Here is a 25,290-nt window from a genome sequence, read left to right as displayed (position 1 = left end):
TGTTCAGCTTTCGCGAAAAAAAGGCACACGGTCTCCACTCTGACTCCTCCTTCCCTGGCTGCAGAAGCACCGCCCCAATAGCTCTGTCTGATGCGTCAGTTTCCACTCTCATCGGTTTTTGTAAATCCACATGCAGGATTTGTTGTTCCGAGGCGAAGGCCCTTTTTAGTTCCTCAAATGCTCGCTCCGCCTCCTCAGTCCAAACGAACTTCTTCTTACTGCTGAGACAGTCCGTAATGGGCGCCGTCAGGTGGGCAAAGTTTCGGATGAACTTACGATAGAAGTTCCCAAATCCTAGGAACCTCTGCACATCCTTCCTTGTTTTGGGTGTTTTCCATTCCAGCACCGCCTGGACCTTGCCGGGATCCATGGCCAATCCCTTGTCTGACAGGCGATACCCCAGGAATTCCACCTCCTTGGTATGAAACTGACACTTCTCCAGTTTCACCCACAGCTGGTTGGCTTGCAGCCTGCTCAACACTTCTCTGACGTCTCTCACATGCTGCTCCTCATTCTCAGAATACACCAACACGTCGTCTAAGAAGGCCACACAATTCTTGTAAAGCAAAGGCCCCAGGACATGGTTCATAAACGATTGAAAGCACGCGGAGCCTCCTTGTAGGCCGAAGGGCATAACTAAATATTCAAATGCCCCCAAAGGGGTGAACATGGTGGTTTTCCATTCATCCCCCTTCCTTATTCGTATCAGGTTGTACGCCCCCCTTAGGTCCAGTTTAGTAAAAATCTTTCCCTTCCTGACCCTTGTCAAAATGTCGTCAATCCTGGGCATAGGGAAAGCCACTGGTTCTGACACTGCATTTAAGGCCCTGAAGTCACACACAAGCCTCGGCTTGTTCGTGTTTTTTTTATCCACAAAAAACACTGGGCTGCCCCCCACCGCCCTGGACTCTCTGATGAACCCTCTCTTCAGGTTCTTGTCAATGAACTCTCTTAGCTCCTGCATCTCTCTGTCTGACATGGCGTACAGCTTGCCTACAGGGAGCTGTGCCCCAGGGAGTAAATTGATTTGACAGTCAAAGGGTCTATGCGGGGGTAGTTGGTCAGCTTCCCTTTCGCTGAAGACGTCGCGGAGATCTGCGTATTGTCGTGGTACCTTCACGTTCTCCGTTACTTCAGTCCCTGCTAGGGTGGCTTGGGCCCCTGCCAAACCCTTTCCCTCTTTGCAGTGTTCTAAGCAATGTGCTGAACCAAAAGAAACCACTCTCTGATGCCAGCCCACCAGCGGATCATGTAACGCTAGCCAGCTCATCCCCAATATAATGGGAGCTCCTCCCAAGGTGGCCACATTAAACGCTATCAGTTCGGTGTGCCTTGCCACCTTCATTATCATTGGGACGGTCTGCAAGCTGACTTCTCCTCCCAACAGCTCCCTGCCATCGATCGTGGTCACCTGCAGGGGGTTGCTTAAAGGGATCGTCTGTATCTGGTGTTCAGCTGCAAACTCTTTGCTCATGAAATTGCAGGAGCTGCCTGAGTCCAACAGCGCCTTTATCTTTAGAGGGTGTCCGTTTGGCAGCTCTAGCGCCACTTCTATCACTAGGGCGGGTTTAGGAGGTTCTGGCGTGGGCACTTTCACTGCTCTTTGGCCTGGCTGCTGTGCCCCGACGGTGGCAGCCAGGCGTTGGCTTTTACTTGCTTCGGTATTTCTTCCTCTCTTCCCTCCACAGCTCCTACCATCCCTTGCCATTCCTTCCTCTGGGGGCAGACTCTGGCAAAGTGACCTGGCTGTTGGCAGAGATAGCATTTCCGGGCGCCTTTTCCCTCCTTCTTTCCCCCCTCACTGGGCTTTGAAACTGCGCGCGCGCGCGCTGTTCCGATTTCCATCGGCTCTGCCGGCGGGAAAGTTGGCTCTGGAATGTCTGGAATGCGGAACTCCTTCCAACGTTCCCCCTTCCCTTCCCGCCTCTCCAATGCTCTCGCCTCCTGGCGCGCTCCTATGGTCAGCGCTGATTTGGTCAGCTGGTCCATAGACTCCGCCCTGGGCGCCCGGGAAAGTTCGTCTTTCACAGCCGAAGAAAGCCCTTCTTCAAAGAGCATTTGAATGGGTTCCGCCGATAGATCCCACCCCAATTTATGGATCAACATGGTGAACTCAGTCCAGTACTCACGGACAGATCGGCTCCCCTGTTTGCAAGCCATTAACTGTCTGCGGACCACTCCCTGTTCAATATCGCTGGAAAACATCAGATCCATGGCGCGAAAGAACTTCATCGTGTCCTTTAGGACGTCACTATTCGCTGCCATCAGGGGTCTAACCCAGTCTCTCGCCCCCTTTTCAAGATGCCCAATCACGAAAGCCACTCGTGATTCCTCGTCAGGGAATTCATCAAACTGCAGATTGAGGGCATATTGCATCTCTGTCCGAAAGCCATGATAGTCTTTGGGCTCCCCCCCAAACTTCTGCACCAATCCTGGTACCTTTCTGACGAGCTGGGTGTCTTTCCCCTTTTTGTCTGCATCCTGAGCCCTCCTCTCCTCAAGCCTCGCCGTCTGCAGCGCTAGCTGGACCTCCAACACCCGGTACCTTTCTTCCAGGCTTGGACCCGCTCCAGCTCCTGCTTCTCCGGTTCCGGCTGGGTTGCTCATGATGCCTTCTCCTGCACAAGCTGCTCACGAAGACTGTCGGAATGCTGTGATGGGACGATGAGCTGCTTGTGTGTAAAATCCTAGTCCCTCAGAGTTTGGTCAAGTTTGCAAACCTCTGTCTGTAACGGAGCCCCTTAAACATGGCTCCGTCAGTCGCTGGCAGATTCCGACAGTGGTTGCTTTCGGAATCGCTTCCAACATAAAAGCTCCTTAACGGAAACACGTCTTCTGGACTCTCTGCGTGACAGTTTCCGGCGAGGAGTGGGTGTCCCTACAGGAGGTCCTGAAACCTCCCCACTGTTTTCGCTGGAAGTGTCTCTGAGCCATCCCTCCAGCTCCCTTTCCCTCAGCTCAGCTCCTCTCCCCCTACTGGTTCCCTCTTCAGCTGCTGAGTCTCTCCCAACCTGTGTGAGCCCTTTCACTTCCCTTCCTTCCGATGGCAGTTCCCTGACACACTTCTATTAATTGTTTCAGCAAACCCTTTCCATCTTTCTCTATTTTCTGTCTTATTATAAATATCTTAACATTTTTTTTATCATTAAAAACTAAATACTCATATATCCTTAACTCCTTATAACATTTCTACTAAAGCCATAAAATTTCTTTCCACCATTTTTCTATCATTCATTAATTTTGCAATATTTCTATATATAAACTGTAAAATCTCTAATCTTCATCCACCATCTCCTCTCCCTGGTTACGGATTCTGCCAGTCCTTTCCGTCAAATCCATATAGTCCATCAACCTGGAGATCTTATGTCCGAGGCTCTTAAGTCTTTTCCAGGTCCCTTCTGCAGGTCTTCTTCATATTCTTTAGTGCCAAAAAGCAAATCTCGAGAAAACTCCAACCTAGCAATACTTTTATTCCTTCCGGACAAGTCAGCCAAATTTCCATAGTTAAAGCTGAGGTCTATAAGATGTTTCATGACATGTTTCAATATTCCTCCAAATCCCAAGGCCCCCAAAACTCCAGTCTCCTTCAAACCCAAGTCCATGTCCCAAAAGTCAGTTAATCCCTGCATAGAAGGATCTTTCCAACTTTCCTTCTTCCGTCCAAGCCGGGATCCAATCTTCAAAATCTGGCTTTTTCTAGATTCAATCGTAGAAGGCCTCAACTTGTAGTCCTCAATTTGCTTCTGTATGGCTGAAAATCCCACTTGTATTACTTTAGGCTCAGCCACCGCAGCTTTCTCTTTCTCCTCCGCAATCTGTCCAACCAAAGTAATTTCTTGTGCCAAGTCCTGAATTGTTCCTGTATTGATGCTCACTTTTTGACTCCAATTACCGTATTTTTTGCACCATAACACTCACTTTTTTCCTCCTAGAAAGTAAGGGGAAATGTCTGTGCGTGTTATGGAGTGAATGCCTGCGGGTGGTGGGGATCTGCTGCAGTCGTGAGCAGAGGATCCATGGTTCCCCTTCCTTCCCTCCTCCGTGGTTACAAAGCATGGATCCACATGGATCCTCAGGATTTTTGCATTGGGCTACTCCAAACTCACTGTCAGATCACATGTCTGTGGCCACAGCATGAACCACAAAAATCATATATCCACTATTTCGTTTAGAATTTTTTTTTTTTTTTTTTGTTTTCCTCCTCTAAAAACTATGTGCGTGTTATGGTCTGGTGCGTGTTATAGAGCAAAAAAAAAAGGTTGTTACTTTTTGATCCAAATTGTCAATTTTAAAAGAAGTGTCATCTGTCTTCTTATGGAGCTGTTCCAGCAAATAGCTTATCTTACATAATACCGTCACAATGGTTTCTCCTATCAACATTTTGAGTGGTCCAAAGTTAATCTCTAGTTCTCACACTTACTTATCATACAGCTGGTGCAGTCCTGTGACAGTTTCAAAAACTCCCTCTAGAGGGAAACAGTCTGCACTTGTATCAGTCCTTTCAAGCACAATTCAGACCATAAAAATAGTTTCACTTTCCAGTTACTTTTCCTCTTTTTTAAACGCGGAAGAGTGTCAAGCAGATTGATTTATTGCTCAGATAAGCCTGATGTCCGGCACGCTTCCCACCGCACAGTTCAGTTTTGGCCAGGCCTCTGCATTCCAAAGTCCACATTCCGATGCTCTAAGCAAAGCAGAGATCTGCAGCGGCAAGAGAAAGACTGCAAAACACTCCAGAGCATTCTTCAGTGTGCTTAAATAAAGTCCACTCAGGATCTTAGCAGCTAAAAGCAGTTTTATTTACAGCAGACTATCCATTATCTATCACAGCGAACAGCATCGTGAAAAACACGTCCTCTCTCCTCAAAAGCGAAAGTAGAGAGAAAGAACAAAGGCTTGAGGCTCTCGGAAATGACGAACCTCCCCCCTCCCTGTAGGCAGGGCGTACACTCTGAGCTGTTTAACCCTGTAAGCTCAGGTTCTCCTCACAAAGAGGACAATGGAAACAGTATCTTTCTCTTATATAACTAGTTGTCAAAAATGTTCTGTTCACAGTCAATGAACTCTCCCAAAATTTCCCTTTTTCTGGCAGCCCTTTTCCAGGTTCGGAGCAGTGATAATTTGATTTTTCGCTCCCTCCTGCAGGCTCGCTAAGTCCAAAATCCCCCCCCCCTTCTCCTGCTTCCGGGGGGGGGGGTTGTAACTTTAACCGATGAAATTTCAATCCTTTGCCAAAAGCTTCCAAAGACTTTAGCTTATAACGTCTTTGCTTCAATCTATTTACAAGAAAGGGGAAGGCGGACTTCCTGTTTAAAACCTTCCCCGTTTCGGTGCCAAATTAAATTATTTGAAGATCCAATTTTGCGTTCTACTCACGGGTAGTTGTTTAAAGTCCAATTGCCCACAGGAAAAAGTCAGCGCTCTCCGGCAACAGCAATGCGGCTTCACTCCGCGAAAAAAGCAGTCGATAACTCCAGTGGCTTTTTGGTTTCTCTCTGGCTTGCTCTTGCTACTGGGCAAGCCCTGCTTTTAACCTCCTTGCAGATATTGCAGTCTAAGTAATTATCACAACTTTTAATGTTTTTCATTCCCCACACAACTCCAATGTTTTGTTCAGCACCTTAAAGCTAGCATGAGCCAGACGCCTGTGCAGGAGATGAATACACATATCATGGGTTGGGACATTTTGCACATTCGCAACCTTAGACTCACACTGCAGTACATACATATTAGTTCGAAGGTTAGCATTTGCCAACACTGCCCCATTTTGCTTTATCTGGCACTGATCTCCCACAAAGTTTACTTCAAAGCCTGCTTTTGCCAAGTCAGGAATACTCAGGAGATTGTTTTGCAAACTAGGCACACACAACACATTCCTGAATGTGTGTCCCAGCTGTGGGAACACAACCTCCCCCTCACAAACCACATTAGCTTTCTGGCCCGTAGCAAGACTTACATGTTTTTTGTTTGAAGCCCTAGCATCAGTTAGCAATCCTTTTCTTTTACAAAAGGTTTGAGAAGCTCCACTGTCCAGAACCCACAGCTCTTCCTTTTCTTGACCATCTGCAGACACCCAAGCAGTAGACTCTCTCTGCTGCCTCCTGTGCTTCTGCTGTTTTTGTTGTTTTCTCGGGCAGTCCCGCAGCAGATGTCCACTGGACTTGCAGCAAAAACACCTTTTTACTTTGTTGACCACCGGCTGGTCTGCAGCAGTTCCTCCTGGCTGTTTCTCCGACTCCCGACACCTCTGCTCTTCCCGGCTGTTGTTCCCTCTGGGATGCTCCAACAGCTGGGCTGAGGTCATCTTTCGCTCTGCACGCCTGTCCTCCTCTGCATACAACCGTCCAATAACGTATTCCCGAGTCAGCTTATCAGTCTCTACAGACTCAAGGAAATTGACCAGCATATCATAGCTGTCATCAAGGGAACTCAGGACTATAAAGACTTTGTCCTCTTCCCCCACAGGCCTCCCTCTTAAGGCTAGCTCCTGGAAACAGCCTGTTAGGAATTTTAGGTGGTTCACCAGGGAGTCCCCCGGTTTCTTCCGACACCGGTACAGTCTCCTGGTCAATGTTATCAGTGAGCCAGCTGTCTCTCGCACATGGACAGGCTTGAGCGCATTCCACGCCTCACTTGCCGTCACCTTATCAGCTACGTAGACTAGCTGGCTGTCGTCCACTCCAAGAATGATCGTAGCCAAAGCTTTCTCATCCTTTTCTAGCTGGGCCTCTGCTAGTGCCAGCTTTTCATCGTCGTCCTCATCCTCCTCAGGGGGCTGCGGTGGAGTTTCCACCACCTTCCACAGGGCCTCACGCTTGAGGAAGTGTTGCATGCGGACCGACCAGATGCTGTAGTTCGTGGCCGTCAGCTTCTCCAGCAACACGCCAGTTCTGGACTGCTCCATCCCTACAGCTTACCTCCAGCACCCACGGCTAGATAACTGCCACCTGTACTCTTGCGCAGCGGAAGCGTGCTGGGCCCATAACCCTGTCGCGAATTCCTCGCGGCGCTTTCAGCAGAAACGCTCAGAGTCCCAAGTTTTTTTCAGTGCAGTCTTTTTAATGTGAGCTATATACAAGTATTTACAAAAACAGTCCATACAGAGCACCTGCTCCTTAAGGCAAACGAACACTCTCCACCACAGCACAACCACCACACCACAGCACAACCACCACACCACAACCACACAACTGTTGCACAGGCTTTCCTTTTTAAAACAGGTGATAGCCAATCACATTCCCGCTGAGTCACTCTGACCCAGCACTTCACAGAGTATTGCATCAGCCTGTTGAAGCCTGCAGACTTACTCATCATCCTGCGAATCCCAACAATCATCTCCAGCTGTTGACCATGGTCAAGATAACAGACCGTGTGTGGAGCCAAAGTTTGACTGTGTGAGCCTTGTGTGTTGCCTCAGGCAGTTCAACAGTCCTGGTGTCTCTCCTGCCTCCTTGCAGTGGGAAGTGCTGTGTGCCAGCATGGTGTGACCCAATCCTCTTGAGAGGAGGCAGCGTGAATCAGCTCAGCTACCAAAGCCACATGGAATTGAAAACGAGCGACCACAAGCCCGTCAGCTCCCTCTTCCTCACAGGGGTAACACCTGCCCTGGCCAGGGCTATCGTCTATTCAGGGTTTTTAGTTGCCTGCTATGTGGCACCTCCTCGAATCTGGGCTGGCCCTGACCAACAACCAGGCCCCTTTCCACAGAGCTCCTCCTTAGCAAATGATTTCTGGTGCAAGGAGTGGGCAGGTTTTGGCTCTGTTAAATCCCTATGCTTCCATTCTCCACTGTTCTGAGTACACGCTGCTCCTGCAGGCATGGCAGACCACATGGGCTGAACTGTATACTTTAACAGTTGGCTCCATTCATGCAGTGGAGCTTCTGTGGCACTTGGCTTGGAGCATTTGGCTTCAGCCCATTGGGTCTGGAAGTCACAGAGCCACTTCCGAGCTCGAGAAAAGGTGGGGTTGTGGGGGGGCCACACGCGGGGGCTGGTTTTGGCCCCCGCGAGAACGAGGGAATCCCCGGGCGTGTCTGCGACCCGGCCCACCAATCGGCGGGCTGGGGAGGCGTGGCCTAGCCCATTTAAGGCCGGCGCACCCGGGGACAGCCCTCTTTGCCTCCATTCCAGCTGACCGGTTTTTTCGCCTGGTACCGTCGTGGACTCGCCTTTCCCTCATGCTCGGCCAGACCTCGCTCAAGAACTGAAATCACTGTCAGGACTTTGGTCTCAGTCAGAGCTGAAATCACTGCTTCGCTTTAGCGTGGTTGCTGGTAGCAGAGGGTCAGGGTGCACGAACGGTTTGAAAGCGAGTGCAGCGGCGCTCGGGCTCTGCGGTCTTGCTGGACTAGGGAGTATTGCAGCTGTCACTTATTGGGTTCGCTTGCGGTGAGCTGTGCTACGCGGAGGGAAATCCTTGGATTAGCGTGCGGTCCAGAATACGGGTGAAGTATACCGAGCGTGTCTTCCGTGGCTGTTCTTTCCTTCTCCCTCCCGCACTAGGCGCCATTTAACTGTGCCTTGCCTTATTTTGCCCTGGTTCCTTGGTCCCAAAGGCAATCTGCACGGCGGGAACCAAGCGAGCAAGGAGGACTGTAAACAGCAGAGCCCGCCCTGCGACGTTTTCTGCCAGGAGGCCTCCATTCTTAAAAAAAAGGGGGGGCTTGGCAGCTTTATCTTGCGAGAGCAGGGTAATTCTAACAGTGTTTCATAGGGCTTTTCTCCCATTACAAATCCCTAGCGTATCACTTTCGGTCGCCGGTTTATTTACAGTTGCCAGGGTAACGGGGGGTGCCATATTGTTTTACGCCACGTGGTGAAGCGCAAGCGGCCATTTTTGGTGAGGTTCTATAGCCGACAGTCAGGGCATGCTGCATTGTGGTTTACAGTGAAGCTCCAGCGGCCATCTTGCCCACGCGGCGAGGTGTGGGCAGCCTATCTTTAGTAAGGTACTAGAACCGGGCAACACTGTCTTTACTGTATCATTTGCTCATTCCTTTACTTTAGCGCCTGCAACCATCTAGTTTGAGGGCGTGTTTTCGTTAGCGGTTTTCAGTTCAGGGGCATTTTTGTTTCGAAGAAGCATTACCTGGCGCACGTCGCCCACGCAGGGGGTTGCCTGATTAGATAGCGCTAAATCTCGGGCAGCATTGTAAGCTTCATCGCTCCTGCGAGCGGGGTGGTAAATAGCAGGGGAGCTTTAAGCCTGGGAACTTTTAAGTCCTTTTTAAGTCTGTAAGGTTTACCCATGAGCTACAGGTCGCGGTATTGCGATTCACTTGAAGTGCTTGAGCATTGTTGGGCGTGCTGTTTTTCCGAGGTTATTTTTCTGTCGCTGCAGCAGTGCCGCAATCTAAGTGTGGGGTGTATTGTTTGAAGGTTTAATTATCTGGTGGCTGATCTGTAGTTTGATTGTTTTGCTTTACACGGTTCAGAGAGTGGCTGTTTAGTTGGAGGATTCCGGTTATTGAGCAACATATGTTTAGTACTGCTAAGGCACAGCTTGCCTCAAGTTAAAGTGCTGGGTGCATCCATTTAGGGATAATTGTTTGGGAGCTGATTCATAAGTTAGTTGCATCTCATTACATTTAAGTGCCTGGAGCTTAAATTCTGGTTATTCAGCAGTGGAGCTGCTGAATAATTTAAAACTACTGTGTTGCTAAAGTAAAATAAAATAGATAGATAGATAGATAGATAGATAGATATAATAATAAATAAAAGAAAATAAAAGAAATAAAAGAAAAGCAATAGTAATAAAAGAAATACAATAAATAAATAATATAAATATAAATAAATAAATAAATAAATAACCCGAAGCATTTTAGGCCACTCAGTTGGTAAGCATCTAAGGTGGTCAGGATTGTTATAAGACCTGCTGTCTAAGTGGCTTACAGTGGGGAAGAGTTCGCGGGGACTGTTGTCCCAAGCTCATACAAAAGAAACCAGGGGCTCTTATTTGCTAGCGTTCAGGGTACATAATGCTGAGCTAGCCCTCTGTGTTGCCTTTTTCTTGCAAGGATAGCGTGTCAGTAATTATTTGGTACTAAATCCTACCTGAGATAATTCTCACCTCTGATAACTGAACAACCCTTAACTTTAATACCTATTGGGCGGTCGTTCATTCTGAGCGGCTTCTTGCGGGTACGCATTTCCACCAGTGTGGACAATACTGAGCTAGTGGTTCGCAGATAATTAGAAGGTTTCTTTGTGTCTTTTTTATTTCGGAATGGCTTCTGGGGGTAATCAGCAGGCTTCCTCCACCGGTAATCAGCTGGAATCTTCCACGGGTAATGGAGGCGCTCAATTGCCGGCTATGCCCTGTGATCCTCAAGCCTTTGCTCAATTCTTCATGGCTTTTGAAACATTTTATAGGCAGTGTAGGCCGAGGGCTCTGGCACTTCCAGCGCCAGAATCTTCACAGGAGGTTATACCCGATACTCCCCTTAACAGTCAGGAGCAACAGGGCACATCAGTCACTGCGTCGGTCAGCGATCAGATAGAGACCACGGCAGTCGGACGCCCCAACACTTGCGCCCAATCAGCCATTGCTAAGAAACCCACCTCAGGCACCGGTAAAGGTAAGGCACCCGCATAGAGTGCCGGTAAAGGAAAGGCGCCTGCAAAGGGGGCCAGCAGTAATACCATGTCACAGGCTGGTATTTCAGTGTTTTTCAGGAACAGCAGCCGCAGCACAGTTCTACGGAGGGTAGCTCGGGTTCCGACTCTGATACGGAGCAGCTGGAACCCCTAGTCGCCCAGCCAGCGGCCAATGAGAACTCGGCCAACAGTGAGGTGCAAGGGGGCAAAAGAAAGTCCAAGAAGAAGCACACGTCGGCTAAGAAGAAAAGAAGTAAGCAGTCGGAGACGGAGGATGAGTCAGGTACGTCTTCCTTGGATTCTGATAGCGAGGGTCCTATGGATGGATACTGGGGTTTTGGGGAAGATAATCATGGGATCCCACTTTGGGCGCATGAGAGAAGAGCTAATTCGCACTGTAAGACGTTCAATGGAACATTGGAATGGAAGGATGGGGCGTTGGTAGAAGATGTAAAGATTTCCACCAATCAGTCTACTGATTTTATATTAGGGAACCATTTGTTCCCTAATATAATGGGAAAGGGGAAAAGAAGCGCTCTTTCGGTAAGCGGAGGTATAGGACGCCTAGGGCTGAGCGCACCTTTGAGAACTGGTTGGATGGGTACCAGGTCTTCATGGGAGTAATTTGCGCAGCTTACCCCAAACGTTTGATGGATCTGGTTGCTTATTTGGCTCACGTGAGGCGGGCTCACACGCTGGCGAGTGAGACCGCGGCATTAACCTATGATGAGAATTTTCGTAGAAATGCTTCTCTCCTGCCCTCCACCCGGTGGGACCTAAGGGACCCTAATTACTGGGGCGAGGATGTTGGCCCTTACATCGAAAAGAAGAACCAGGAATCGGCCAAGTCGGGTAAGACAGAGGCAAAATGGCACCGCCAGTGCTGGGAGTACAACAGGGGTGTGTGTTCGTGACCTTCCTGTAAGTATCTTCACGAATGTGAGCGGTGCCTGGAAAACCACCCCACCTCTGCGTGCTTTAAGAATAAGCAACAGCCCTTTCGGGGGGCAGGGGGTACTTCAACAACAATGCTAGAGGTGCCCCCGGATCCTCTCACCAAGGACCCAGTAACCGCCAGTAACTTGTATCTTGGTCTCGCCTTCTCCCCCATCCGCCTCCAGCCCCTCAAAACCCTCCTAGACCAATACCCCGATAGAAAAGCCGCAAAATACCTTTGGGAAGGATTCTCCATGGGGTTCAGAATCCCTGTGGCATTTCCTCCCAACACTGGGGATCCCCAAAATCAGAAGTCTGTACGGGAAAGGCCTGAGATAGTTAGGAAAAAGATACAGAAGGAAATCACGGCAGGTAGGGTTTCAGGTCCCTTTTCCGAGCCCCCCCAGAGGGGCTTCACTTATCCCCGCTGGGCATTGTACCGTAAAAGGCTCCGGGGGAGTTTCGCATGATCCACAACCTCTCTTACCCAAGGGGAGGCTCTGTCAATGATGCGATACCTCAGGAACTGTGTACGGTGAAATACGCCTCTTTTGACCAGGCAGTTAAAATGGTTCGCAGATTTGGGCGAGGAGCACTTCTAGCAAAATGTGACATCGAGTCCGCATTCCGCCTCCTGCCGGTGCATCCATCAGATTTCCGTTGGTTGGGGTTTCGATTTGAGGGGGCGTATTTCATTGACAAAGCAATGCCTATGGGCTGCTCCGTTGCATGCTCAGCATTAGAGTCCTTTAGTACGTTTCTCGATTGGGCCCTGTGCTTCAGGACAGGGTCGCTGGGTGTGTTGTATTACCTGGACGACTTTATTCTGGTCGCAGATAATAGACAGCGATGCTCTGCCCTCTTGGAGGCATTCACAACTCTAGCGGGGGACCTCGGAGTACCACTGGCAGCTGACAAAACGGAGGGCCCAGCCACATCTCTGGTCTGTTTGGGCATTGAGTTAGACACGTGGCCCAAACTTCTAGGCTCCCCCTGGAAAAACTGGTCGCCCTTAAGGCATTGATACAGCAGCTCCTGCCCCTAAAGAAGGTTACCCTTAGACAAATTCAATCTCTGTTAGGTCACTTAAATTTTGCTTGTAGGGTGGTGGCACCAGGCAGGCCCTTTTGTGGCCGCCTGGCCAGATTGTCAGTGGGCCTTAGGGCGCCCCAGCATAGGGTACGCCTCTCCAAAGAAGTTAAGTCCGATCTGGGAGTCTGGCTTCAATTCCTCGACAGGTATAACAGCATATCCTTATGGCAAGATACCATGGCTCTCAAGGCTGACTTGCAAGTGCAATCAGACGCGGCGGGTTCTCTGGGATTTGGTGTTTATTTCAGGGGACAGTGGTGCGCTCAAAGGTGGCCTGCAGACTGGCAGGGCAAGCCCATTACTCGAGACCTTACAATTTTAGAATTTTTTCCTATTGTAGTGGCAGTACATTTATGGGCGGGACAGTTTCGCAATCATAGGGTTTGTTTCAATACAGACAATCAGTCAGTAGTAGCGGTTCTTTCTAGACAGTCTGCGCATTCCACCAGAGTGGGAAACCTGTTACGGTCCTTTGTCCTCTTGTGCCTTGAGCAGAATATATATATTTCAGCCAAATTCATGCCTGGCATTAATAATGACATCGCGGATGCTCTGTCTCGTTTTCAGATGGAGCGTTTTCGCTCATTAGAGCCGGATGCACAACAGTCACCGCTGCCTTTCCCGGAGCATCTCTGGAGCCTCGGGAGTGAGAAGTGATGAAGGGAGTATTGGGTGCAGTTGCCCCTTCCACAATGAGATCTTATAAGAAAGCGTGGGCCGACTTCCTAAAGTTTCGCAACAGTATACCCAACGCGAGGCAGGATTCAGTTCCTTCAACGAGGGAGGTCCTCCGCTACTTAGCCCACCTGAAGGAGCTGGGCAGGGCACCAAAGACTCTTAACATCCAGTCCGCAGGGATTTCATACTTTTGTAAAGCCTTGTTTGCCACAGATCCGTGCGCTGAATTTGTAGTGCCTAAGGCCTTAGAGGGTTGGTGCAGGCTCCAGCCCCCTAGCACTGACAAGAGGAGGCCCATAACTTTCGACATTCTGACCCAGATCCATAAGAAATTAAGAACAATATGCTGGTCAAAATATGAAGCTCGCCTATTCTCAGCTGCTTATTCCATGGCCTTCTTTGGTGCCCTCCGTATAGGGGAGGTTGTATGTGAAGGGGGGGCGGCCCACAGCCAAAGGGGCATCCTCCTAAGTGACCTGACCCTGTCCAGTACTGACCTGATGGTGCAAGTACGGAGCTCTAAGACGGACCAGCAGGGTAAGGGGCCCCTCCTTCGCTTACCAGCGGCACAAGGGAGTGGACCTTGCCCGGTTAGGGATACTAGGCGTTTCCTCTATTTAAGACCCAACAGACCCGGCCCTTTCTTGATTCACGCGGATGGATCGCTCTTGGCCAGGCACCAGTTTACTTGCGTGATGCGCATGGCATTGGCAGCATGCGGGCTGCCTGCGGCAGAATTTGCGGCTCACTCCTTTCGAATTGGAGCCGCTACCACTGCGGTACACCTCGGGCTCTCAACTGAGAGGATAAAGGACTTGGGGCGGTGGAAATCTAATGCGTATAAGGCGTATGTTAGAAAGAATCTATGACTAGCTGCCTGGTTCCTGACCTGGGTTTTTCTGTTCATTTTCCTTCCAGAATACATGAAGGTGCACATCTGGTTGGTGGGCCACAGCATTGTGCATTGGACTAAGAATCGAGCCATGAGCACCGATTTGGGGCAAAACTTGAACTTACCTTCAAATGTTGAGGTGGCTTGGATTACGCAAAGAGGGATGCGCTGGAACGAATTCAAGCCAGCCATGATGGCGAGAGCCGCTTCTGAGGGCCCACCTGATGCCTTGGTTATCCAGTTGGGGGAGAATGACCTAGCATACCGCAAAGCTATAGACTTGAGATGGAACATTTTCGATGACTTTGCTGATCTGATGGCGGTTTATCCAAACATTACTATCTTGTGGTCCTCGTTGCTTGAGAGGAGGACATGGAAGGATAGCTTGAGCCCGGTTGCAATCAATAGAGCAAGAAAAGTGTTTATGCTACAACAGCAGCAAGAATACTCATCGGAAAGTACTGGAAGACACAAGAATTACCCACCTGAGAAGAATGGCAGATGAAAGTGATGGACTACATGGAACTGACTGAGATGACTGGCAGAATTCGAGACCAGGGAGAAGGGTCGATGGAAGAAGATTGGAAAAAATTCAAAATATATCTTCAAAAATATTGTAATATAAAAGACTGTTAGAAAGATGTTGGAAAAAGAAAATTAGGTCGTTTTGGTAGATATGATATAAAGGATTAAGCAAAAATGAGTTGATGAAATTGATGAAACAGAGGATGTTTAATTACATTATTTTAAATTAAAATACGTAAATGAAAATAAGGTTAGAAGGATTTGCTGGAAATACGATCTGAACTAGAATACAAAATTGGGAGGTGAGAGGAGGTCATGGAAATAAGTAAAGGGAAAAGGTTATGTAAAGGTTTAATCTGTTTTTGCTCTATTCTAACTCAATGCATTTTTATATTTTTTGTTTCGTCTTCTTTTTTATTCTATTTTATTGTTCACTTTTTTCTTGTTATTTCTCGCTTTGCTATGGTTAAATTTTTCTTTGTATTTTGTATTGTTTTTCTTTTCTTTTTTGTAATTTTAAACTTGGAATAAATATCATTTTTAAAAAAAAGAAAAGTGTTGGAGTGGGCTGTGGCGCGTAGAGTGGCGGCTCTGGGTGGGTGTGTCATTAGCCACCCCACCATCAATTACAGCAACGACGCCCTCTACAGAGTTGATGGCATGCATCTGTCAGATGCTGGAAATGACATTTGGTTGGGGGACATCATGGCCGGGATTAGGAGTTGGTTACAGGTTTGAAGGTATTGGCGGCGAGCTTTGCTCGATTGGCGGTTAGGCATTGGCAGGGGTAATTGTTATGCAAATGAAGGGGGGAAGGAAGCACCATCACCTTCCCCCAAGGAAAAGGGTAGTCTGGTAGAGGACTCCGGAGGGCGTTGCCCTGTTTGAAACCTAGGGAGGTGAGGGCCTCCAGCACGCCCCCGAGCGGTGACACCCGTGGGATCCTAGTTGGCGTACTTCAACAGGACTCCCACGGCTGGTGGATAACCCTTCCCAGTCCCCATGCCGGGTAGTCGATAGGAGCCAATGCCTAAGGCCAATACCTTCCAGTTCCTGTAATCAATAAAGTTGTGGCCTTTTACGCCCATTAACCTTAAATAATGTGTCCAGTGTCTTCATTTCACTTGGGGGGAGGGGACTTGCCACGCAACCGCTGCCATCCCTGGGGAAGCTCCCAGAGTTACAGTACTTGCCTCTTTCAGGGCTGGAAACGGGGGGGGGGGGGTGTGCATCAGGCATTTCTGCTCTTAACACATGCCCCCCTTTTTAGTCCATAGCTCCAACAAAAAATGTGCTCTGTCGTCCCCCCCCATAGGTGAAGGTTGTGGATGACCGACGGTACGGGAAAGTGTTTGAGGATATTGTTCAGTTGATGGACAGAATGGAGAACGAATTCCTTCCCTCACTGGAGCTCAGCAGGAGGGAGGTAAAGACGAATAGGATCCTCTCCAGCCCCTTAAAGAGGGTTTGCTGCAAAAAGACCGGGGGGAGGGGGGGAGAAGCCTGCTTTATATCATTTCAGGCCCTTGGCCCATCTAGCTCAGTCTTGTTTATACTGTCTCCGAGTGGTTCCCCAGGATTTCCGGGGGATCTCTCCCAGCCCTACCTGGAGATGCTGGGGATAGAACCTGGGACCTTTGCATGCAAAGCAGATGCCCTTCCACTGAGCTGCAGCCTCTTCCTCTTCCTCACAGGCAAATACTCCAGGGGTAGCCAGCATGGTGCCCTCCAGATGTTGGACTACAACTCCCATCATCCCCAGCCAACATGGCCAGTGGCAATGGGAAGTTGCAAGTGCAGCAATATCTGGAGAGCCCCACATGGACACTCAAGAACAAACGTGGCCACTGTGTGGTGGCGTTTAGACCTGTTGCATGTGCAGTCCCCTAAATGAGAGCCCGGGGCCAAGGACAAACTTCCCCCTGGAGCACATTTCCTTGCCATCTGCTGAAGGCAAGCACTCTCTTTCCTCTCCCCCCCCCCCCATTTTGCTCTGCAGTTTTCGTTTGAAAATGTGAAGTTCCAGCAGCTGCAGAAGGAGAAGTTCCAGATCACAAACAATGGGCAGGTCACCCTCCATTTCTCCTTTATCCCCAAGCTCAGTGACAGCCAATATTGTAAGCCGTGGCTTCGCACTGAGCCCTGCGAGGGATACTTGGAGCCCAGTGAGTCTCTCTCTGGAATCATAGAATTGTAGAGTTGGAAAGGGACCCCAAGGGTCATCTAGGGAAGGCCTTTGTTTCCTTTTCATCCCCCCTTTTCTCCTCCTCTTCCCAACCCTCCTCCATCAAACCTTGGGAGTTTTGTAGAGCAAGGGAGGCTTAACATTTGTGGGCTACATTGCCCCATGCTCAAGCCTCCAAGGGCCACACATCAAAGCAGGTGAGCCCAAAGTGTAAAAGTGTGTGTGACCAGCTTTAAACACACACACACACACACACACACACACACACAGACACACACAAATGAATTGAAGCCCCAAAATGCTGAAAGGTCCCAAAAAACCTTTTGGCATCGCAGGGAACCAGTGAGAGCAGTCCGTCAAAAAATTACTTTAAAAAAAATATGCATATTTTTACGCTGTGGAGGAAGAAAAAATTTATTGGGGAACATATAGAACTAGCCAAACTTTTAAAAACTCAATGAAATGTAGACTAAAAAAGAAAGTTACATTGGGGGTGCAAAAATCCTTTAGGAGACAAATAAATGCTTTCCCTTTTTATATTCTTTTGTTAGAATCACTTTCTCTTACCCCCCCCCCCCCCCCAGTATCCTGTCACCAACTTCTGTGCAGCTGCTGCTTTGGAGGAATAGAGAGGAAAGTGGGGTGGGGTGGGAATTGAGTAGCTTCTTTTCCTAATTCTTGAAGTTAAGGTTTCCCACATACACCTGTGAGAACAGGACACTGTACTAGATGGGCCATTGGCCTGATCCAGCAGGCTCATATTGTGTCCTTCTGTTAAATTATTCACTATCTTAACTTTTAATTTACAAACAAACAAACTTGGCTATGCCGAAGAGTGTATCTACCTGACCTCCTCCCGTTTTAGATGAGACGGTGGACATTTCCCTGGATGTGTACGTCAGCAAGGACTCTGTGACGCTTCTCAATTCAAGAGAAGATAAGATTGAGGATATCTTTGTCCTTCACCTTGACCGTGGCAAGGACTATTTCCTCACCATCAGTGAGAGCTACCTACCAAGCTGCTTCGGGACCTCCTTGGAAACCTTGTGCTGGATGAGGCAGCTGATTTGCGAAGTTCCCGTCACCAGACTTATTGACCTGGTAGGGAAAGGGGTTCATTTACCTGGCAGGTTCATTTGCTGAATGTCTAACCTTCCCACTCTGCTTGCCTGCTTGAAAAACAGCTGCTCTTCCACTCAGAAATGTGTGGCCTGGGAGTCCTTCACTGCATTCAGCTTCAGCTTCTGTAGCTGTGCATTCGCTTCCTGTGTGCTGTTCATGCCCGTTGTTTGCATTGACTGAGTCATCCCACGTTCTTGTCCTCCCACCTGCCCTTTCACAGGGCCACTAAACCGTGTGCATTTCCCTGCCATCTGCCCAGATACTGTTCAGCCAACGGGCTGTTTCTTTCTCTTCTCAGGGCCTGTGCCATTAACACACTTTGTTGTCTTTCCCCACTTTTCTTTTGCTCTTGCCTTCCTCCTCTGATCTCAGGGAGAAGACAGCTTCCTAGAAAAGGTAACAGTTGACTTCCGGGGTGGCGCCATCGGTAATGGCGGATTCCCTCTGACTTGGAGGGAACCGGCTCTGCAGAAATCGGGTCTGCACTGCTACGGCGAAGCGGGGACCCTTCAAAAATCACAGGCGGGTGAAGCCTGTGACCGTGGGACTCGGCGGGCACCTTTTGCGCCCCCCCAACTTGCAAAGGAGCCCGATTACGGGTTCCGGAGTGGAGCGGGGAAGTGGCGCAGTGCTGTGAGTCAACTGCTTCTTCTGTGGAGCGAAGCCGCACAGCTGTTACCAGAGAGCGCTGCCTTTTTCCTGGGACAATTTGGCTGCAAAACAACGATCCGTGAGTAGGCTAATTTCGGAAACAAAGGAACTAAGAAATAATTTGGCACCGAAGCGGAGAGGCATAAACAGGAAGTCTGCCTTCCGTTCTTTGTAAAAGGAATAAAGCAATGAACTTGTAAGCGGAAACCTCGAAAGACGTTGGAAAAGGATTATAATTCTAACATCAAATTAAGCGATTTCCCCCCCTTGATTGCAGGGGAGGAGGGGGGAAAGGTCTGAACTGTATTTCCCTGCAAAAAGAGAGAAAAAGAAGCTAAAATCCACCGCTCAAACCTGGGAACAGGTTGCCAGTGAACAGTAAGAATGCCGTATTGTGAAATGCGCTGCTGCTGAAAGTACCTGTAATGGGTATGAGTTACTTGTGCGTAAACTGGTGCCTCTCTAGGCTAATTTGCCTTGTTAAACCTTTCTGACTGCACAGCCCTTTCTCATGTTGACTGCCTCAGTCGCTGGCAGAATCCGTCAGTGGGCGTTTCTTGAACCTCTTCCAACATAAAAGTTGTTTGACACCCAGTCTCCTCCTCCTCTCACTGCGCGGGAGTCTTCTGCGCAGGGAGGGCGTGGGTAGCGGAGGACCTGTGCCCTCCTCACTGAGGTCCAGTGAAGAGTCCTGGAGCCCTCTCTCCGTTTCCCCCATCTGCCCCCCTTTATCCCTGGTGTTGCGCTGATTTGCTTCCCCCTCTACTGAGCTGTTTCTCCCCCTGCTGCTGGGTCCTTCGCCAGCATCATCTAGGAGCCTCCCCTTCGCCTCTCGCTCCGATGTCAGTTCCCTGACATCCACCTCCCCCCCCCAGAACCCCCTCCACCCCTGGACCGACCTGTGGAATCAACTTCGTCCCCTTCGTCGGCCGACGAGGCGGGGAACCCCCGGAAGGAACTGTCACCATCTTCTGTGGATTCGAAACCCGCTTCCCACCCGCTCTTATACCTGCCAACGGGGTGGTCCTCCCAGTCTGATTCTTCTTCCTCCGAAACCTCTCCTCCCTCCTCCTCGGAGTCAGAAAATCCCTCAAAAACCTCTTCATCGTCTGTGGTTCCAAATTGCTCCTCCCAGAATCTCTCCAGGGGTTTGGGTTTGTCTGGGAACCGGCGGTGGAATACCTCCACCAGATACCTGTCATCGAAGGCACGTGTTTTCGGACCCGGGTTCCCCCTCCCAAGCTACCAAATACTCCACCTGGCGCCCTCGCCACCTTGAGTCCAGTATTTCCGTGGCCCTGTGATGGTGTTCCCTTTCTTCTACCTGCGGGTGTGTGGTGACTTCTCCCTCTTGCCCCTGGAATTCCCGCCCTTCCCTATGCGGTGAGAGCAGGGACCTGTGGAAAACCGGGTGTATTTTCATGCTATCAGGCAACTTGAGCTTAAATGCCACGGGATTTACTTGCTGTGTTACCTCAAAAGGTCCCAGCCGTCTGGGCTGCAACTTCTTGCACCCCCCTTTGAAAGGTAGCCCTTGGGTGGACAACCACACCCGGTCCCCCACCCGTATGGTCTCCCCTTCCCTGCGGTGCTTGTCTGCCTGCCTCTTGTAAGTTTCCTTGGCCCGTTCCAAGTTCATCTTAAGTTGCTGGTGCAGGGCCTCCATTTCTTCCACAAACTGCTCTGCCGCGGGTACGCTCCAGTTTTCCTCCCCACTCCCCGGGAAGGCCCTGGGATGGCACCCATGGTTGGCCATGAATGGGCTCATTCCTGTGGACACGTGTTCCGCGTTATTGTACGCGAATTCAGCCAGCGCTAGTTTCTCTACCCAATCGTTCTGCCTCTCGCTGACGTAGCAGCATAGGTATTGCTGGAGTATACTGTTCGCTCTTTCTGCTTGCCCGTTGGTCTCCGGGTGTCTCGCCGTCGAGAAACCCACCTCCACCTGCAGCAAGCTCATGAGCTTCCTCCAGAACCAGGAAGTAAATTGTTTCCCGCAGTCGGAGATAACCCTCAAGGGGGCGCCATGCAGCCTGAAGATGTGATCCACAAACAACCGGGCAGTTTCCTCTGCCGTTACAGCATGTGAGCAAGCTATAAAATGGTACATTTTTGTCAGTAGGTCGACCACTACCATGACCGCTGTCTTTCCCCGGGACTTGGGCAAATCTGTCATAAAATCAATGGACACCACCTCCCAGGGTTTTCCCAGCGTGGGTAAGGGTTCCAGTAATCCTGCGGGGGCAGCCCGCTCCCCCTTTGCCCTTTGGCAGCGGTCGCACCCCCGTACATATTCCCGTACATCCTCCCTCACCCTGGGCCACCGGAACTGCCTGGTCACAAGCATCATGGTTTTGTGCTGTCCAAAGTGCCCAGCTGTGGGGTTGTCGTGGAGTTGTTTGAGTACTTTTCCCCTCAGGGTTTCCCCCGGTACGTACAGCGTACCCTATAGTACAGTACCCCTTCCTTCTCCTCAAACCCTTCTTGGGTCCCTCTTCCGTCTCGGAGTTCCCGGATTTTAGTTTGCGCGAACACGTCGTTTCTGGTCAGCCCGGCTAGTTCTCGTTTCCCCACCAAAGTTCCCACACACACCCATCGGTCCTCGGGGATCACGTGTCGTTTCTCCGGCGGCCCCTCTCCTTCCAAGTACTCCGGTTTACGCGAGAGAGCATCTGCTCTTACGTTTTCCTCTCCGGGCACGTATCGGATTTCAAAGAAAAACTTGGAGAACTCCTGTGCCCATCGAATCTGTCTCTGGTTGAGTACTCGTGCGGTCCTCCAGTACTCCAAGTTCTTGTGATCTGTGCAAACCTGGATCAGTTGTTGCGCCCCTATCGGTAGATGATGCCAACGACGAAAGGCCGTGTAGATCGCCAGAAGTTCGCGGTCATACACAGTATAGTTTTGCTCCGACTTGCTCAGTTTTCTTGAGAAAAAGGTACACGGTTTCCATTCCTGCTTGCTCCTCCCTGGCTGCAAAAGGACCACCCCGATGGCTCTGTCGGACGCGTCGGTCTCTAGCCTCATGGGTTTTTCCAGATCTACGTGCAGGAGTTGCTCTTCCGATGCGAACGCCTTCTTCAGTTTTTCAAAGGATTGCTGGGCCTCTTCTGTCCACACAAACTTCTTTTTGCTACTGAGACAATCCGTGATGGGCGCTGTCAAGTGGGTGAAGTTCTTGATGAACTTCCTGTAGAAGTTGCTGAACCCTAGGAACCTCTGCACGTCCTTCCGTGTTTTGGGAGCCTTCCACTCCAGCACTGCCTGCACCTTGCTTGGGTCCATTGCTAAGCCTTTGTCAGACAACTTGTACCCCAGAAACTCAACTTCTCTGGCGTGAAACTGACATTTTTCCAGCTTGACCCACAACTGGTGCTTCTGCAGCCGTTGTAACACTTCCCTGACGTCTCTAACATGTTGCTCCTCGTTGTCCGAATAAATTAAGACGTCGTCCAAGAAGGCTACGCAGTTCTTGTACAGCAGAGACCCCAACACGTGGTGCATGAAAGCTTGAAAACAGGCGGAGCCCGACTGTAATCCAAAAGGCATAACTAAGTACTCAAAGGCACCTAGGGGTGTGAACATTGTGGTCTTCCATTCGCCCCCCTCCCTCATCCTGATCAAATTGTATGCGCCCCTGAGGTCCAGCTTGGTAAAAAATTTCCCTTTCCTCACTCGCGTTAAAATGTCGTCAATCCTGGGCATTGGGAAGGTCACGGGTTCCGACACCAAATTGACGGCCCTATAGTCCACAACGAGCCTGGGTTTATTTGTGTCTTTTTTGTCCACAAAGAACACCGGACTGCCCCCCCACCGCCTTTGATTCTCTTATGAAGCCTCTTTTCAGGTTCTTGTCAATAAATTCCCGCAACTCCTTCAACTCCCTGTCTGACATGGCATACAGCTTACCCACTGGCAGCTGAGCCCCTGGGAGCAACTTGATCTGGCAGTCAAAGGGCCTATGGGGTGGCAGTCTATCTGCCTCCTTCTCGCTGAAGACCTCCCGCAGATCTGCATATTGCGGCGGCACCTCTCCCTTCCGCTCCACAGCCATCCCAGCCACCCTGGCCACGCTCATCCTTGGGGTTTCTCCTCCTAGACAGTGTTCCAAACAGTAAGCGGACCCAAAGGTGACTTTCCTCTGATGCCACGCCACCACTGGATCATGTTGTGCTAGCCAGCTCATCCCTAATATTATTGGGGGCCCTGCTAGTGAGGCAACGTGAAAGGCGATGGTCTCCGAGTGCCTGGACACCCTCATTCTCATTGGTGGGGTCTGGTGTGTCACTTCCCCTCCTAGAAGCTCCCTGCCATCAATGGTGGTCACTTGCAAGGGAAAATCCAAAGGCAGTTAGTGGAGCTGGTGCTCTAATGCAAAGTATTTGCTGAAGAAATTACATGAGCTGCCTGAATCCAGCATCCCTTTCACCTTGACTGGGTGCCCGTTCGGGAGTTCTAGCACCACTTCGATGGCTATTGCCGCCTTGGGGGGGTCTGGTTGGGGCACTTTTTGTTGGGTGTAGTGAAGGGTTAACCTTCTGTGTCTCGAGGCTGAGAGGAGGCGCTTACAAGGGAAGTAAGCCAGGACGTGACGAAAGCAGCTTGGAATGCTGTGAGCTGAGTGAAAAGTGAAAGCAGCTTAGTTCCGCAGCTGCAAGCTGAGAGAGAGAGTCGCAAAATGCAGCTTCAATCAGATGGTGTCTAAGAACTGTAAATATGCTATTTCTGAGCAAATAAAGTGCTACTAGGAAAGAAGAAACGTGTGGGACCTATTTACTGACTGCCCTTTCATACACGGACGCTGTGCAATTCTGCTAATTGCTTTACGACCTACAGAGGCCCGCAGGGGGAAGCGTGCTGGACGACAAGAGTAAAGCAATAAATCTTACCTAACATGGTTATGGACACTTTTACTGGTTGCTGGCCTGGCTGCTGTGCCCCTTGATTGGCAGCCAAGCGTTCCCGTTTCCCTGTTCCTGTTCCTTTACCACCTCCTCCTCACCCCCTGCGGCTCCCACCATTCCTTGCCAGGCCTTTCTTTGAGGGCAGGCTCTGGCAAAATGTCCTGGCCGCTGGCAAAGGAAACACTTCTTGGTGGTTTTCCAATCCTTTCCCTCCTTTTTGCGCCCTTCGCTGGCGCTTGAAACTTCCCGCGCGCGTGCCCCATCTATTTCCATTGGCTCTGCTGGCGGGGAAGGCTGCCTTGGTATTTCAGGAATGCGGTAGTCATGGCAACGTTGCTCTCTCCCTTCCCGCCTCTCCTGGGCCCGCGCTTCCTGGCGCACGCCAATCGCAAGCACAGCCTTGGTCAGCTGATCCATCCCCTGTGGGCAGGGTGCGCGGGAAAGCTCAACCTTAACCGTTGGGGACAACCCCTCCTCGAATAACATTTGTATGGGTTCAGAGTCCAGTTGCCACCCGAGGCGGTGAACTATCATGGCAAAGCGCGACCAGTAGTCTCTAACTGACTGGCTCCCCTGTTTACAGCTCATCAGTTCCCGCTTAGTCACACTTTGTTGTACATCACTGGAAAACATTGCGTCCATTGCCTGGAAGAATTTCCTCAGGTCCTGCATGGCGGCATTCTGCGTCGCCATAAGGGGCCTGATCCATTCCCTGGCCCCATCTTGCAGGTGACCCACAATATATGCCACCCTCGCCGCATCGTCTCCAAAATCGTCATGCTGCAGTTCCAATGCGTACTCTATTTCCGTTTGGAACGCGCTATAGTCCTGCGGCTTCCCTCCAAATTTGTGCACCAGTCCCGGTACCTTCCTTGCTATGGGGGTGGGCCTGACCTGTGCATCTTGAGACCGCCTTCCGTCCAGCCGTGCCGTCAGAATGGCCACATGCTGCTCCAACTCTCGGTTCCTCTCCACCAGAGTTTGCCCTCCAGCTGCTCCCTCCTGGGCGCTCGCTTCTCCGGTTTTGCTCATGATGCTGCCTGCCTGCTGCTGCGCACGAGCAACTTTCAGGGACTGACGGATTGCTGTAATGGGTATGAGTTACTTGTGCGTAAACTGGTGCCTCTCTAGGCTAATTTGCCTTGTTAAACCTTTCTGACTGCACAGCCCTTTCTCATCGTGGCTGCCTCAGTCGCTGGCAGAATCCGTCAGTGGGCGTTTCTTGAACCTCTTCCAACATAAAAGTTGTTTGACACCCAGTCTCCTCCTCCTCTCACTGCGCGGGAGTCTTCTGCGCAGGGAGGGCGTGGGTAGCGGAGGACCTGTGCCCTCCTCACTGAGGTCCAGTGAAGAGTCCTGGAGCCCTCTCTCCGTTTCCCCCATCTGCCCCCCTTTATCCCTGGTGTTGCGCTGATTTGCTTCCCCCTCTACTGAGCTGTTTCTCCCCCTGCTGCTGGGTCCTTCGCCAGCATCATCTAGGAGCCTCCCCTTCGCCTCTCGTTCCGATGTCAGTTCCCTGACAGTACCCTTTGACAGTTAACTCTGCATCTGAGATACAAGTAAGATACAATATTTCTGGCTGGCTTCTCCTGGTTTTAAAGTAACTGTAAACAATTGAGATTGAAATTGTCACCCTTTTTGTGAACTGGGGGGCTAAAGGAAAAAGGTTAACTACTCTAAGACTTTTTGACTGCTACTGTGTCCCCC

At 50.3% G+C, this 25,290-nt stretch overlaps 1 protein-coding gene across 1 annotated transcript in view; it reads left to right on the top strand.

Annotated features, from left to right (window-relative positions):
* The window catches only part of LOC308467688 (inositol polyphosphate 5-phosphatase OCRL-like), a gene marked incomplete at both ends in the record, with an annotated part of 85,237 nt that overhangs the window by 47,781 nt on the left and 12,166 nt on the right, over positions 1-25,290 (top strand). The window contains 4 exon segments of the mRNA XM_080989405.1: positions 7,458-7,593; positions 16,037-16,147; positions 16,721-16,886; positions 17,772-18,007. Coding sequence (XP_080845531.1) covers positions 7,458-7,593; positions 16,037-16,147; positions 16,721-16,886; positions 17,772-18,007 — 649 coding nt within the window.

Source organism: Podarcis pityusensis (assembly GCF_964106645.2).
Source record: "Podarcis pityusensis genome assembly, chromosome: W".
Lineage (NCBI taxonomy): Eukaryota > Metazoa > Chordata > Lepidosauria > Squamata > Lacertidae > Podarcis > Podarcis pityusensis.
This window is presented reverse-complemented; position numbering and strand designations above follow the sequence as displayed.